This window comes from Apaloderma vittatum, unplaced genomic scaffold (genome assembly GCF_000703405.1).
Source record: "Apaloderma vittatum isolate BGI_N311 unplaced genomic scaffold, ASM70340v1 scaffold166, whole genome shotgun sequence".
NCBI classification, from domain to species: domain Eukaryota; kingdom Metazoa; phylum Chordata; class Aves; order Trogoniformes; family Trogonidae; genus Apaloderma; species Apaloderma vittatum.
The window spans coordinates 5,914-21,719 of NW_009719740.1; the positions used below are offsets into that span (position 1 = coordinate 5,914).

The window sequence follows — 15,806 nt, forward strand, 5'->3', positions numbered from 1 at the left end:
GGGCACTGTGAGGGTGTTAGAGCACTGGAACAGGCTGCCCAGGGAGGTTGTGGAGTCTGCTTCTCTGGAGACATTCAAAACCCGCCTGGATGCGTTCCTGTGTGACCTACTGTAGGTGATCCTGCTCTGGCAGGGGGTTGGACTAGATGATCTTTCGAGGTCCCTTCCAACCCCTGACATTCTGTGATTCTGTGATCTTGCTGTCTGATGATTAATTAGTAAGGGGAGGGGCCTCTGATCAGGCAAGTTACAAAAAGTATTCATAGTTATCCCGCTAAGTCTCCTTAGTCCTTTACGTCTAACGGTTAACCTTGAAACTCCCAAACATTGTATTACTCCCTCTAGGTGTCAGGTGGTAGACAAATATCTTATATCACAGCAATAATCATAAAAACACTACAAAATCAATCTGTAAAGTACCAGTCTATGAGACCTTCATACAATCAAGCACTTAAGATATTTTTCTTTTTTAAAGTACAAAACTATGGCACCTTGTAGGAAGCTTCTTAAATTATGTAGGAAGAATTTAATTCTGATCAAATTTGGAACCCACATTAACTGTCTTTTAAAATTTTTTTTTTTTTATGTCAAAAGTCTTCACAGTAATCTTTCTTCACAGAAAGCTTACTACAAAATCCATATACAGGATCAAAGTCCTATGTGGAAAACAAACAAATCTGGAATGAACACACACATGTACACACACTCCAGCTTTGTCCTGTTTAATTACAGAAGAAAGATTAAATGAACACACAGCAAGTGAAACTACTGTGGTTTTCCTCAGCTTAAAGCTACACCTGAAACAGGAGAAAGTTTTACCAGCTTCCCACGGATCTCAGTTTAAGCATCTGCTTCTACTGATAAACAAATATCAGAGACAAGCATTGCATGTTTTACTGTTGATCATTTAAGGCAAAGCAAGCAACTTAAGCAGCAGAATTGCTTTACAGTACAGAACACCATTAATATTGCATTGCACACAAACCCCCAAGGTATCAGAGCATTGCAGAAAGAGGCTTGTTAAGGGTGGGGATGAAAAGAAGGATTAAGGCTTCGAAGGAAACAAGTAATTGGCAAGTTTGGGAAAATACTCAGCTTTAAGAAAATGAGCTTCATAACAGAGAACTTCCTGTGATTTTCAAAATAGATATTATCACATTAACAATATCATACTACAACAGCTAGGGGCAAAAACAGAGAAGCAGGAACTTCATCAGAAGACCTTTAATTAGGGTCAAGATTCTTCTAGATGATCATCCATCAACTGCCATAGTTAAATTAAAAATCTGAACAATGTTGAATGCAGAAGTGTTAAAAACTTACCAAACACCAGATATTGACTCAGAATCAAACTGGATGACTCCAGAATTTACATAAGTAATCCAACTAACTCCTTACATCATCTCTTGCAGACAGCCATCAAGATGTGAATTTAAAAAGTGCTGTGTGATTAACATATCCTGCTACAGAGTATTACTTGTTTCTTAAGAATTACGAGCAGAGGAAAATCTCATTTAATAAAGACTATTCTTTTTCACTTGGCACTGATGGCTTGATATTTTCCCTTCTTTGAAATAAGTATTTTTTTCAAGTGGTTACCTGCAAGCTAACAAATTGACTTATGAATTTGTTGTATTTGTTTGTCTAAACAAAGTCTATAGGATGAGATTTACTAAAAAAACCCACATTTTGCATAGGTCTTCATTATACAGAAGTAACCAGTAACTATCAGATGTCATCGTCTGCAAAAAGTCCACAAAAAATTCACGTAATTCCAAGCATTTTGTAAAGCTGATGCAAATTGCACCGGAAGGATGATTATTTCTAAGATACTATATAAGCTCTGTATATTTCATACTACATATTTAATGATGCTGGAACAGAACCAAGTTATAAGGAATTTAGCTGCTAACAGAAAATCCCACTAAAATTTTCATTTGTAACAGTGAGAAGCAAGATACCAAGTAAATCTTCCCCAGGTCATGATTTGATTGACAAAAATGAATTAAATTTGGATCACTGATATCCGTTAAAACGCAGAAATACTGTGGTAAACATCACTTCATAGCCATAAATTACCATGAAATAAACCTGAGTCACTTGGACCTGAAGCCTTTTGAAGGTCACATCTACATATGCCCACCACAAAAACACCTGGCAAGAATGACTGAATGATCACTAGCCCAGCTGGATTTTCTCAGGGAAGAAGAAAAACACAGGCTCCAACTCTAACACTCTTATTTTAAGAAGAGAAGTCGAACTGTAACCAAATCATCAGTTTCTTACCAAAGAAGGTAACTAAGGCAGCTGAACTATTAACATAGCAACTTCTTTGTTTTTTTTTTTTTTCCCTGTGAAGCCATTTAAATGAGCTGCTGAAGCTCTGGAAGCACTAGCCCCCTTCCTGCAAGGGCTTCTGTGAAGGAGTCAGGCTGCTAGAGAAGGGACAGAGCAAGACCTTTCCACTGCTAGTATTTTTGACATTGGCAGCGTTTTTGTCCAGCTGAATGCCTGGCTTTCTCCTAGAAAATTCAGAAAAAGTTGTATTTATTGAAGAACAAGAAGTTATATATTTGCGAATCCCATAGATGCTCATTTAAGTGACCGTGAGGCACAGAGACTCACTACTTTGTCAACCAGATTAAGTTCCAACAATGCACTTTGAGAGCAGATACCGAACGGGAAAGACAGCCTTTCAGTACAGTATTTTAAGTACTAAAGATATGTTTATATATTTTATTTAAATATGAACTATATGTTTAAATATTAAATATATGTTTAAACCCCTTCCTTGGCAACTAGGATGTTTTCACAACTGAATCTACCCACAAAATGTACTAATATGGGAAAAGGAGACAATAAAGGTTATCTTCAAATACCAAAGTTATCCCCTAGAAGTGCACACACTAAGGATTTTCCTCCTTGAGTGTCAGTGCAAGCCAGATCTGTTCCTTACACATATGAGGCGGTACAGAACTGATCTCATAACTCATTCTTGAATTTCCTGTGAAATTCAAGGAACTGGCTGTCAGAGGAAAACTCAGAAGTTGTAGGTGTATGCCCTGAACTTACCATTAAATTTTACAAGCATGGGCACAAACCAAACCGACTAACACTGGCACAAAGAATTGCAACAACACACTCCAGTAAAGTTTCCAGTCTTGTACCTTCCCTCACTTACATGTATTGCAGCGCCCCCTCCTAGGAGCAGATCTCCATGCTTAGTCCCTCTGGTAGCATCAGGTGATACCCTCTGGACCCCAGGAGAACTAGCACCACGCAGCACATGGCTGTTCTCTCTTGTCCCCAGGACAAGATCGTCCCCTCCAAACACTTCCTACACGCTTACCGGCCTCTGCTAACCCCAAACTGTGCCCAGGCATTGCTTTGCAAGAATGATAGCTGGGTTCCACTAAAACAGTGCCTGGGATCATGCTAACTAATTAGTTCCACTGCCTACTGTATGGCAATATCTTTGTTAATTAAGGGCCTTATTAATACTGTTGTTACTGTTACCATAATAGTGTGTTCCACCTCGGTGCAGAGCTGAGGGTGTAATGGCATTTTGTAAAATACTAAACGAGCCTCGCAGTACCCATTCAGGGAAGGACGTGAGTTTTATCTGATTTATAAATGAGGAGATTGTGAGATCAAAAGACTATACAATTTACATCAATGAAATGGTAGTAAAGAGCCAAGAATAAGGGATGGGACTCCTGATTCTTATTGCTCCTATTTAGCTGCTGGACTATAATCTATGGTGTTAAATTATTCATCATTTCTCAGAGGGCAGGCAGGCAGGCACTCACAAGAAAAGCTGCGTGCAAGAAAAAGGGTTATCAAAGTATTCACACACTCCTTCAAAAGACTTAGCTAACTGACAAAAATGTGCTTCTGTAACACATTTTCACGTGTAGGTAGCAATTCTTCTCTTCATCCCAGGGCTGGAATCCTGTGTGTGGAAAACTGAACTGCTCAGTATAATGTAAAAGACAGGCCTCATTAACTCTTGGACATCTTCTCATTTCTTGGTCATAAATCCTATTACCTTGTATTACAAACTGCCATAAAACTCACAGATAAAAGATAATTTATGCTCAGTGTACAGAAGCGAATGTTTCTGTACTCCTGAGAAGCACACAACCAGAAAATGAGAAAGTATGTATGCGAAACCTCAAGCCATTCATATTGAGCATGGCTAGCATGATAAACATGACTCTAAGGGGCTAATGCTCTTCAGCCAGGGTATAGTCTAATGGTAATTGATATTACCAAAATTTCAAGTATAAAATATATGGACTGTTGCATAAAATACCCTGCTTATAAAGAATGATTATTCCCTATTAAGAATTCAGGCTTTCCTCCCTCCCCCTACTACAGAAAGAAATATGATGGCTACTCAGTACAGAGATACTTTTTTCCCCTTTTTGTTTAATTCCAATTATCACATTAGAAAATGCTTCAGATCATGCATTGCCTCCTGGAATTCTTATATATTCTCCCTATTTCTAACTCCTATCCTAATTACTGTTGCATGGCACACAAAAACTAAGAAATCTTGGAGATGGTAAAACCAAGGGCAGTTCAATCTCTTACTTTTTTTCTGAAGCAATTCAAAGTCTTTGGATTTTGGCACTGATTTTATCTGTCTTGCTTATCCGCTCAAAGGAATATTTTGCTTTATTGAAGACCTCATTTCATGCCTGCTTTCTTTTCTTAAATAATTGTTTAAAAATTTTGTTTATATTGGAATTAATTTATGTAAATTTAGATACCCACAATGTATACCTAGATCTTGGCCTACCACCTGATTTCTCCAGAGTCCTTGGAGACAGGTATTTATGGGGTGCAATTCTTCCCATCTTTTTTTCTTTTCTCCATCTCTCAGTATAGCTCATCCTTACAGATCAGACAGAAATATAAAAGAGTTTACTTTAGTTTTCTATCACTTATGCCAAAACATTTTTATCAATATATTTCAAAAGCTTGCACTGCTTGTCCACTTATTTCCCCAGAGATGCCTGTGTACTCAAAATGCCAATCACTCTTACATTCAGTCCTTGGATAATTTTATCTGCTGATGAAAAAAGTCTTTGTTTAGCTGGTCCTCCTAGCCTTGTAGTCTGTAGTGGATCCCAAATCAAGCATTGTCCTTGCTGTCTTGCTCTATCACCCTGAAGGCTTTTAGAAAGTCTCTAAGTCTGTTTCCTAAAACACTGTGGACCTCTTACAAGTGTGTTAAACACTGATATATTTCTTCTACTGTACCCCTCTATACAATATTGTAATAATGTGAAATAACTTTATTTCAAAACAATTACTTAACAGATTTTATGGTGTACTTGTGTATCTACTCAAACCATCCTCCTCTCAGTTTCCGCATTAGTAACTAAAAATTCAGCATTTTAACTTTTTATTCTCCTTTGTGTAATAGAAGGCATATAGAATTTGTTAATCAAATTTTATGCTGTGCTAGAAATGAAGTTGTTTAGGCTACAATATCCTGTTAAGCAAACATAGTCTTCCCCGGCACCAAGGTCAGGCTTGTACACAGGGGGAGCTATCTAGCGCCAGCTGCAAAAAGAACAAAAGGCTACCAGGATGGACTCACTGTAAGAGTATATAAAAACAAGAATAATTGACAAGAACCTAGTGATAAAGGTATCTAACAATGACCATCTGGTGATGAAAGGCCCCTGTGGAATTCGAGGACAAAGATATCTTACGAAATGTGCTGAGAGCAACTAGTTTTTGAACCAAGGTAAAAGTTCATCGTGAGGAAGATCTACGGCCTTCATCCCTGACGACCCCTGTCCAAGACCACCAGGAGGCACTGTGCAGGTGTCAAGAGGAGGAGCAGCCGACCACCGGAACTGAGTACCTTTTTCGGATAGCTCATGAATATTATAAGCATCTAATGAATATGTAACTTTCTTTGCATATAACCAAGGTATCTGCCCGTGCACGGGTGCAGCTGTGGTATGAGCACTCCTTGGCGAGAGCTGCTCCCCGCTGCCCAGCGCTGTTTTGCTTACTCAGCCGCTTGCTAAATTTAATAAATTTTATGAATCACTTAAATTCTAAATTGGCTCCTGGGTTTTATTCCCTCAATTTATAACAGTTATTCTCCTTTGTATCCTTCCTAGAGCTGTTATGGGATTACCAGTTTATCTGCTCTGTCCAAATACTTCAGCCTCTGCCTAGGTACACAATAGAGAACTGCTATTAGTGTCCTGCTATAGTGAGCAGAGGCCAAATGTCATTTTGAAGCAAAAACATGGTTATATTTTGCTCATATATTTTATCCAAATAATCCAATAAAGATCAGATTCTTCTTCCCCAAGAGAGAAAACTTTAAGATCTACATATTACAGAAAAAGGAACACGCTCGTAACTTTATCATTTGCATTAGCATTTGAATCTCAAAACTTTGCTTCATTTGTTGCACAGTTTCCAGACTTGCATTTCAAAAAGTCACAGGGTCTCCCACTGTGTTCAACTCCCTCCTACCTTGATTTTAAATTACAAAGGGAAGAGGGGAAAAAGAGAGAATGTCACGATTGTGGCTGCTTACAAGAGAAAAATATCATAGTGAACTCCACACACACACAAAAAATAGAGTACTCTCAAGTACTCTTTTTTTTCTGTGTATAAACCACTCACTTGATTTTTATCTAGACTATACAGAATTAATATTATTATCTGGAGGTACCATGACAGTTGACTAAAGATATTAACAGTGATAAGCTGAAATGAACAATGAAAAGCAATTTTATTTCAAAGTTAGTATTATGATTGTTTAAAAGGCCTGCCCTCTATATCTGCCCTTTCTTTCTGAATGCTAGAAACAGCTTGAAGTTACAGAACTCAGTTACGGGCAATGCAGACTGAGAGCCAGGAATGGTATAAAAAACCAGTATCTTGTAGAACTCTCCCCATCAATAAAAAAGTATTAAACATTTCCTGTACAGCATTATTAAAACCAGAACATAGAGAATTTTCCAGCAAGCCCAAACAGCAACCTCCCACTTCTATTTAAATGCAAAGATAATGAATTTTTTCAAGTTGCAGAGAGTTTAATTATTCATTGAAGACTCTTCTGAAAGCAACCTTAGGCATGGCATTTTAAAGCCACTTATGGAAAAGATGAACAAAAAGAATTAAAAGTCTTTCCAGTCCAAGTAAGTGTTTTGTAAGCTAAATTAGGAATTCTCCATTTTCAGCTTTTCAATATGTTCTTAAAAATATTCTAAAATTAATTTACAGTGACCAGTGAAGTACTGCACCCATAGATCAATCACAAGCAAACTACTCCTCACTTTCAGATTTTAACCACAGTTATCAAAAACTCAGTCTGCTACCTCTATCTATTTAGCTGTGCAACTAATGATCAGAGTCATTCCTTGTCATACTGGCAAATTAGCTCCTGTGCCTACTATCTTTCCTGCAGACACAGTGCTTCAAAGCTGTTAATACAGAATCTGCCCTTATGGCTTTAAATCTACAATTGCATAGACCCTTGCAAATGCTTTTCTCCAAGTACAATGAAGCACGTGTGGTGCAATGTTTTGTTAAATTTGTCTGTGAATGTTATTTACTGTAACGAAATAAGCCTTCCAAGTTAAAACAGGAAAGTTAGTTAAGCTTCTAGAAACCTTGGCTTCAGGAAAAAAAATTCAAACAAATGAATCACTATTAGAGAAGACTCTTTGATGCTTAGATTTGCCTGTAACTTAAATCTCAGAAGCAAAAGCCCAACAAGACCCTTTGTGTCTGGTGTTATTTTTTTAAAATCAATAAATGGAATAACAGACCTGAAAAAACACAAAAATAATAAATTCCCTTGTTGATACTAGCTGGATTCCCACAACAATGAACTGCACCACTCAGACCACGTAAGAGCTCTGCTTGACATGTTTGTCAGGAACTCCCTCATATCATCGTCTTACATTTTTCTTTTGCTTCTCTTGCTGCAGAGATCATTATTGCTACTCAACACGCACAAGGGCTGTGTGCTAAATTTACACTTATAGGAATCTAATAAAAAAGTGTTAATTTTTCCATTTATAATAAAAATTCTGTATTCACCCAAATTCAGCTTTCATACCTTTTAGATTTCTCTGTTCCTCCCCTTTAAAGCAAATCTATCCTGAACAAATTACATGCTATCTTACCCAAGGTAGGAATGCAGAGCCCATCATTTGCTATCCACTTCCCTGCAATGTATGTTATACTTAGGCTCTGGCCCAACAGAACACAATTAAGAAAATGAGCGTTTAATGGTGCAAGACCTACAGGGCCAGGGTGGGTCAGTTTTATTACGAAGGAACTTTTCATAACACTTACAGGTTGAAGCAGGTAAATCAGTGAGCAGTCCTGGATAACGATCACTGGAAAAGGAGTGATATTTGTTGCATGAAAAAGTGTTTCCACTGATGCCATTATTTGGTCAAAGCGTCCTCCAAGTCCACCCAAAGTGACAATCACATCGATCTAAAAGATAAAACAAAAACAGTCACAGAATCACAGAACGTTAGGGGTTGGAAGGGACCTTTAGATATCATCTAGTCCAACCCCTCTGCCAGAGCAGGATCACCTAGGGCAGCCACACAGGAACGCGTCCAGGTGGGTTTTGAAGGTCTCCAGAGAGAGACTCCACAACCTCCCTGGACAGCCTGTTCCAGGGCTCTGGCACCCTCACAGTGAAAAAGTTTTTCCTAATGTTTTTGTGGAACCTCCTGTGCACCAGCTTGCATCCATTACCCCTTGTCCTGTCACTGGACATCAATGAGAAGAGCCTGGCTCTGTCCTCCTGACACTCACCCTTTACAAATTTATAAACATTAATGAGGTCACCCCTCAGCCTCCTCTTCTCCAAGCTAAAGAGACCCAGCTCCTTCGGCCTTTCCTCATCAGGGAGATGTTCCACTCCCTTCATCATCTTTGTGGCTCTGTGCTGGAACCAGGGCAGAGGAGAGGAGGAGAAGAACCCCCCTTGACCTACTAGCCACTCCCATTCTAATACACCCCAGGATGCCATTGGCCTTCTTGGCCACGAGGGCACATTGCTGGCTCATGTCCCTTTCCCCTACGCTCCTCTCCAGCAGGTCAGTCCCCAATCTATACTGGTACTTGGGGCTGTTCTTTCCCAGGTTCAAATCTCTACACTTGCTCTTGTAGTTCACAAAATTTCTCCCCACCCAACTCTCCATCTTGTCTAGGGCTTGGTGAATGGCAGCACAGCCTTCTGGTGTGTCAGCCACTCCTCCCAGTTTTGTTTCATCAAGAAAACTTTTAGGCATGATCTCTAGACCCTGAAAATGAACAATAAAATCACTTTGGGGAAAAAAAAAGAAAAAATAACTACTGACTATACAAAAGCAAATGTCAAATACAGTTATTTACTCCCATTAGTGATAAATACCATTATGTGACTTCTGAGGCAGAGTATTAAAGCTCAGTAAATCATGGCCAAGATGTTGCACTTTAAAAAAAGAACATAACCATTCTCCCTAAAATACAGTCCAGTCTTTTCAGGTATGTATCTGTCTGTCCCAAATTTATAAAGCCTAGGATATCTCACTCTACATGTAAGTTCCTCAGCTAAGTGTGGTACATCTGAGCCTTAGTATCCCTGGATCCTCATACCATTTCAGTATTACCCTCACAGTTTACAGAATAAAGGAAATATCAGGTTAGGGCTACTATATATCAATCCCGTTTCTGGCACTACATTTTAATGTACAAGCAATCCCACTCACAGGCTGATTCTACTCTAGATTAAAAGTACCACTGAAGGTTCCACCCCAAGCAACTGGGACATCATCTGCCAGGTGTCAGGGACATGAAGCACAGCACTCTCCTCTCCCTTCCTCCAACCTGCAGAGAGCATCCCCTGACTGCTTGCAATAGACGTTGGGGTGCTGCTGCTCTGTTCTCTCACGCTCCATCAAGATCGAATGCTTTATTTCCTATAAGCAGAAAGGGACTGTTTAAAAGCTTTGGTTAAGAGGTTTTGGGTCCTTGGATAAAAGGTCACTGGGTGCAAAGTATTATTATTATTACTCCCATTACGTGGACCAGTTATGTTCAGTAATTGTATTTTAAAAAGGTAGCACTGAGTAAGCCATATCTAAGGGCCCTAACACACTGCAGCTCTGAAGTCTTTAGAAGCTGCCTTGACAATGGCCATCTGGTGAAGTTTCCAACTTTATAGGGCTCAAGTCTATGGCCACTGTGATTACATGAAGTTTTACTCAACCCAGGAGCCACATAATGGTGCTCTGTGTTTCTGGAATGATGTATTAATAGCACCAGCCTCTATTTTTATTACCAGGGCTAGGCCTTTATGATTTTGTTGGATATTGGTTTGCATGAAAATTAAGCTCTTTTCCTTTTGGTGAAGAATTATACCACCTTTCTCATCACCATCAAGAAAATACATGAGAAGCCAGAATGGATCAATATAACACATTATATTAGCAGCAGAGATTGAAAGAAAAAAGCTGCTCTTGCGCTGCAGACAGCATGTACTGTCTGTGCAGATTACAGATCACATGGACCTAATATACAACTAATGGACTAGGAATGGTAGGAAAACCTATCCTGAAACAGGAGACAAAAGAGCAAAAGGTGAAAAGCATGTGTTCCCAGCTAAGCCATTATACATTTTCCATTTTACTGATTCCACTGTAGAAGCAAATTGCTTTTGTTTGACCGGTAATGACTGTGCTTTAGAAAGGTGGATCAGTTCTCTGAAAATACTACCTCTAAAAAGACCTACCAACACAAGTTTCCTACCAGATAACCAGCAGTAAAAATGCTCCCCATCTCATTAGAGGCCATGGGAAAATTCTGCTACATTAACTGGAACCACAGTAAAGTTAAGGTGGCTTTGCAAAGGAACAGGATACACACGCACATTTTTCTTGTGAGCAACAGAACGGAGATTAAATACTAGCCTAGCCTAGCCTGGTCTTCAAAAAGCTGAGCAACTACTGTATAGTTTCTTGGTATAAATGTCTCACCATACATGAAATTGTTTGTTTTGGCTTTGATGTTTTCTACAGTTCAAAATGTAAGAATGAAGGGAACACAGAGTTCCCTCTGACTTGTAATTAAAAGGATGCAGTAACATTCTGATTGTGTCTTCTTTCCCTTGTAAAATTGTCAGTATGTCGGGAAGATCCTGCTCTGTTATTCACACACATGCATTTACTGGGAAGTACAGGACCTGTCTCAACCAATGAAGTGCTCAGTGTCTGCAGCTTTTTGTGAGACATTGCCAGAGTACTGCGCGTTGAAGAAAAACACAGGAAAAAAACACTTCTGTATTTTAACATATGACAGAAGTGATCCTGAAGCTCAACTCCTTATTCAACAGCAACAGTGCAGTGATCTTGTGGATTAGTTCCCAAAAAGGAAGAAAAGAAAACCTATCTAGCATGGAGTAATCTATTGAAAAGGCATTAATAAAACAGAGGTTTTGGGTCACAGTGTGTTGGGAAAAGGCTAATACAGAGATCTGAAAAGGGAATGTAGTTAATATTTAGGGCTTGCATGGAAATGAAAAACACAAGTATGTGGTAGGTATGCAAATAAATCCAGCTGGACTATGAGATAAGCAGGCAAAAAGAAAAGCTAAAATTCTGCACTTTGGTGACAAATGACAGTCCTGCCTTTCACTGGATAGTTTTGGCAGCAGTGACAAGCATCCAGACATCATAGGACTTTTACAGACTCTATTTGAAGGTCTAGATATACACATTTTGTTTATTTAAGAGAGGCTAAGTCCAGCAGAAACCTCAAGAACCTTTTCATCCTAAAGCTATCATTCCTTAAAAAAACCAAACACAATACAAAAATCACAAACTAACAAAAAAATCAGTTCCTTCCCTGCAAACACTGCTCCTCTAGCTCTGCCAAGCACTTAAGAAAATGGATGTACCATGAAAGCACATACAGAACTCTTGGTCGTTCCAGAATCTAAGACAAAGTGAATACCGAAGTGCAGAACTTTTATATATTCCTCCACTACAGACAGGAAAGGCCATTAATTTCTCTACTATGATTTCCCGTATAACACAGGCTACAGAATTATACTGTTACTGCTAACCAGCCCAGCAGGTAGCATTTGACTAACACCCTCTACTTCAATTGAAATGTCCATGCTTCACTTAAATGTCTTGTCATCAGTCCCTTTGCACAATTTGTTTTCACACGGTGTCTTTAATTTCCTGAAAAAAGGATATAAAATCCTAAATAACTACAAAGAATAGCTTAGATCACTGCAGGCACCGGGTAGAGGGCAACATATTCTCTTAAGACTCTCTATGACCTGACTTAAACATATTACACAGCATCCTTAAAGGCTATCAAGCTTTAATTTAGAAAGCGTTCACGATCTAAGGGTGGGATTCAGTCATCTTTAAATGATACTTCTATATTAGCATCTCTTGAAAGAGTTTAAGGAGTCACTACCAAACAGCAGGGCAGTTAAAAGCACAAGGGAAGCATAAAGAAAGACTTTGTGCTAGCAATTCAGGAATGTATCGCTTCCTTTTCCCCTATGCTGTAATTTAGAGGGTGCAGAAATAACCATATCAGAATGAAGTTGCTCAGATTCCTGCTTCCATTCTCACAGAGAATATCGAAATGGACAACTTGCTGTAAACTGCAATTTGCTTGCTAAACACTATCCTTCCCTGGTCCAGCCAACATTCCTCTTTCTGGTGTGGATGGGTTAAATACAAAGAAGATTTTCACTATATAACAGAAGAAGGGTGAAAGGACACAGGAGGCTGGGAACTGCCTGGGGTGGGTGAAAAAAGTGCAATATCTAGCTTTGTAAAGTCACCATCACCCTGACACCTAAGAGTGAAGTCCAAGGCTCGAACTGACAGCAAAGGATCCCCATTCTTTTCAAAACTGTGCTGCTTATCTCTGTTAAGAAATACTCTGCCCATGCCATGGGTAGGACTCTGGACGAACAACGCTTCCAGTTGAGCTCAGTTTCAGCCAGACAACTTGCAAACAAACATGCCCAAGTCTCAGAGAGGGGGGTAGGGGAAAGGGAACACACTTACTGACAACAAGCAGTAGCACTGGAAGACCTCACAAAAGACATTGCCTGAAGGAAGGGAACAGTAATCAAGAAGTTGAAAAAGCTCTGGAGCCATGAATAAACCTTCCTCCCTCTGAGACCTTCAGCTGCTAATATCTAAGTTATTTCTAGACCAGTTACAGGTCAGATATTGTATCTGATTTAAGCATGGATTCTTTTAATCACGTCCTCCCTTCACTGATAGCTTTTCACTTTTCACAGTCATTCTTAATGCCTTACCATTCACAAGACTATCCCTACAATTTAAAACTTTGTGATGATATAGAAAATAAAGTATATGCTGAGATACATACATATGGAACTATATTATATGCCAAAAAGCAAACAATTTGGTACTGTGAATGCTACATTTATTATTGCTTTATAGGCTTGACTATCAATTTTGACCAGTTTACAAGAAAAGCATTTTTTTTCTTCGTGAGGCAATTTTATCAACTCAGGTTGTGGTTTGAAAATCCAGATATATCCTTCCTGGTTTCTGAATCAGCTTTTGTACTGAAGACTTTAACACATAGCAGCCACTTTCCTTGATAACAAATGAACCTGAGTAATTTCAGCTCCTTCTCCCATAGCTGTATTAGAGTTCCTGTGCTCGCCACATCACAGTAATTTTTTTTTTATATCATCCACAAAACTGCAATGTAAATTTAATTAACTATTAAAATCCCAATGCTGAATATATAGCAAGATATTCTCCATTTTAGTTGATTATACTGGCTCTCTAGCTCAGTGTTTTACATAAAAGGTATGGCATTAATTTCCTATGGGAATGATATGCCCAGCCACACAGCAGCATCTTGCTCATGTAGAAACCTCTTTTACTCTGGCCAAAATTTGCTCGTTGCTTCAGCTGTCTGGCTCTTCATGGGAACAAGAGCTCTCAGCGGATGGCTGCCATCCTGAGTGTGCACCTGAGATGATAACCCTCGTTCAGCTTCATTGCCACCTCATTGATTCCTCTAATCTTTATATTATATTGTTCCAGCTCCTTGACAAAGCATCTCTTGCTTCTGATGTTCACTCTCCCACATTTTTACCCAAGCACTTTACCTACTTGAAACCCTTTTTATTTCAAATAATACACTAACTCTTTCTGCTAATGACAATAAGCATGCAAACAAATTGCACCTGTATGCTTAAAACAGTCAACATATAAGAAGGTAAAATGGAAAAAGGAAAGATAATATCAAAATCCACCCACAGACTTGAGTAGCTGGAAACTTTAATCTCGGTTCTACTATTGACCTGCCTTTACATCTCTGGTCAAATTACTTGTTTTCATTTCAGTGCTTTGCTTTTACTCCCTCCTGTAGGTAAATGGCACATTTAAGGGTGTATATAACATCATCTGTCATAAACTTCATGGAACATAAACTTCATAACCATTGACTGTATACATTTTAGTTACAGAAACCTAATCTACAAAATCCTTGTGAACTGCTGGACCCCAAGCAATCTGAATTTGACTGCTTGCTCTTGTGCTGAATATTCCTGTACGACCTTGATCAAGCAGTACTTCCCGTGCCTCAGGTAGAGTAGGGATGACAGTAACTCCCACTCTGCTACTGCTGATCAGCTGGAGCTCTGCAATTTGTGCTGCGTGTGAAATTAATTTTTCTGCGTATTTTTATTTCCATTCATATAAAATTTAGGATTCAAATTTTAAGGAAAGAATCACAGATTTTTAATGGAAAACCTCCTAGACAAAAACACATTAAAAGAAATTTTAAAAAATTCCATTTCCATTAAAGCGTGATGCTTATTTTTTTTAAACTTCATTTGAGTAAGAGTTAATGGCTCAGGTTCTTTCCCCACGTATCTTAACATTTAGCCATAAAATCTGCATAAAAGTCACCACAAATAAAGCAGAGCTGTAGGGCATCCTCTCTTGCAGCAGCATCCCAGGGGAGAAAATGGCAAAAGATACATTTGTACCTAATGAGGACGAGACATTAGCACTGCTAGTTAAAAAGTTTAAACTTGGGTTTACATAGGTCTGAAGATCTCCCAATAGGTCCCAACAGAACAGTAATATTTTCAGCTGGTCTGAACATTAATCTTCATGATGAACAAGGGGATAATAACCTGTCCTATTATACTCAAGGGACAGATATAACACCTGAAACTAAAGACGGAAAATTTTTCCCATGTCTCTCAGGCGCTATCCTGCGAATGGTTCCTCTTTTGAGTGATTTCACTGAATACTTGGGCAGTACAGAATCATTACGATTTTTTCCAGGGGAGTGCAGATTTGCAGAAAGAAGTCTTGAATTTATACACTTGTTTCTTAAGAGGCTGGAGACAGTCTTATATTGAAGGAAGTAGGTTAGGATCTTGGGTGTCAATTTTCCTTTTCAGAGTAGGTTCAGTTTTTATAGCAGGTAACCTAAACATAGCCTGAATAATGTCTCTTACACTCATTACAGTATCTCTTTTATTTGTCTACACTGTCCTCTAGACCATATAAATTTAGCCATGCTCTTAAAAAGAAATGAAGCATGATTTCTTAAACGGGAGTCGCTTGTGAAGCCATAAACATTTTATGCTCACATTTAATTTGCACAAAATATTGAACTTTAATTGTTCAGTGCTTAGTTGTTCAGTTGTTTAAATAGGAGGCCCGATAGGCTCTTCAGGCAAGTTGAAGAGACCACCCCCTGAGTTTCCTCCTTAGCAGTGACAA

General features: G+C 38.8%; 1 protein-coding gene across 1 annotated transcript in view; it reads right to left on the bottom strand.

Moving 5' to 3' along the window:
- Positions 1 to 587: 587 nt before the first annotated feature.
- LOC104274939 (thiamin pyrophosphokinase 1-like) overlaps positions 588 to 15,806 on the bottom strand; it is a gene marked incomplete at its 5' end in the record, with an annotated part of 57,705 nt that continues 42,486 nt past the window's right edge. The window contains 2 exons of the mRNA XM_009870734.1: positions 588 to 656; positions 8,347 to 8,493. Of these exons, the coding sequence (XP_009869036.1) occupies positions 588 to 656; positions 8,347 to 8,493 (216 nt within the window). The remainder of the gene's footprint in view (positions 657 to 8,346; positions 8,494 to 15,806) is intronic.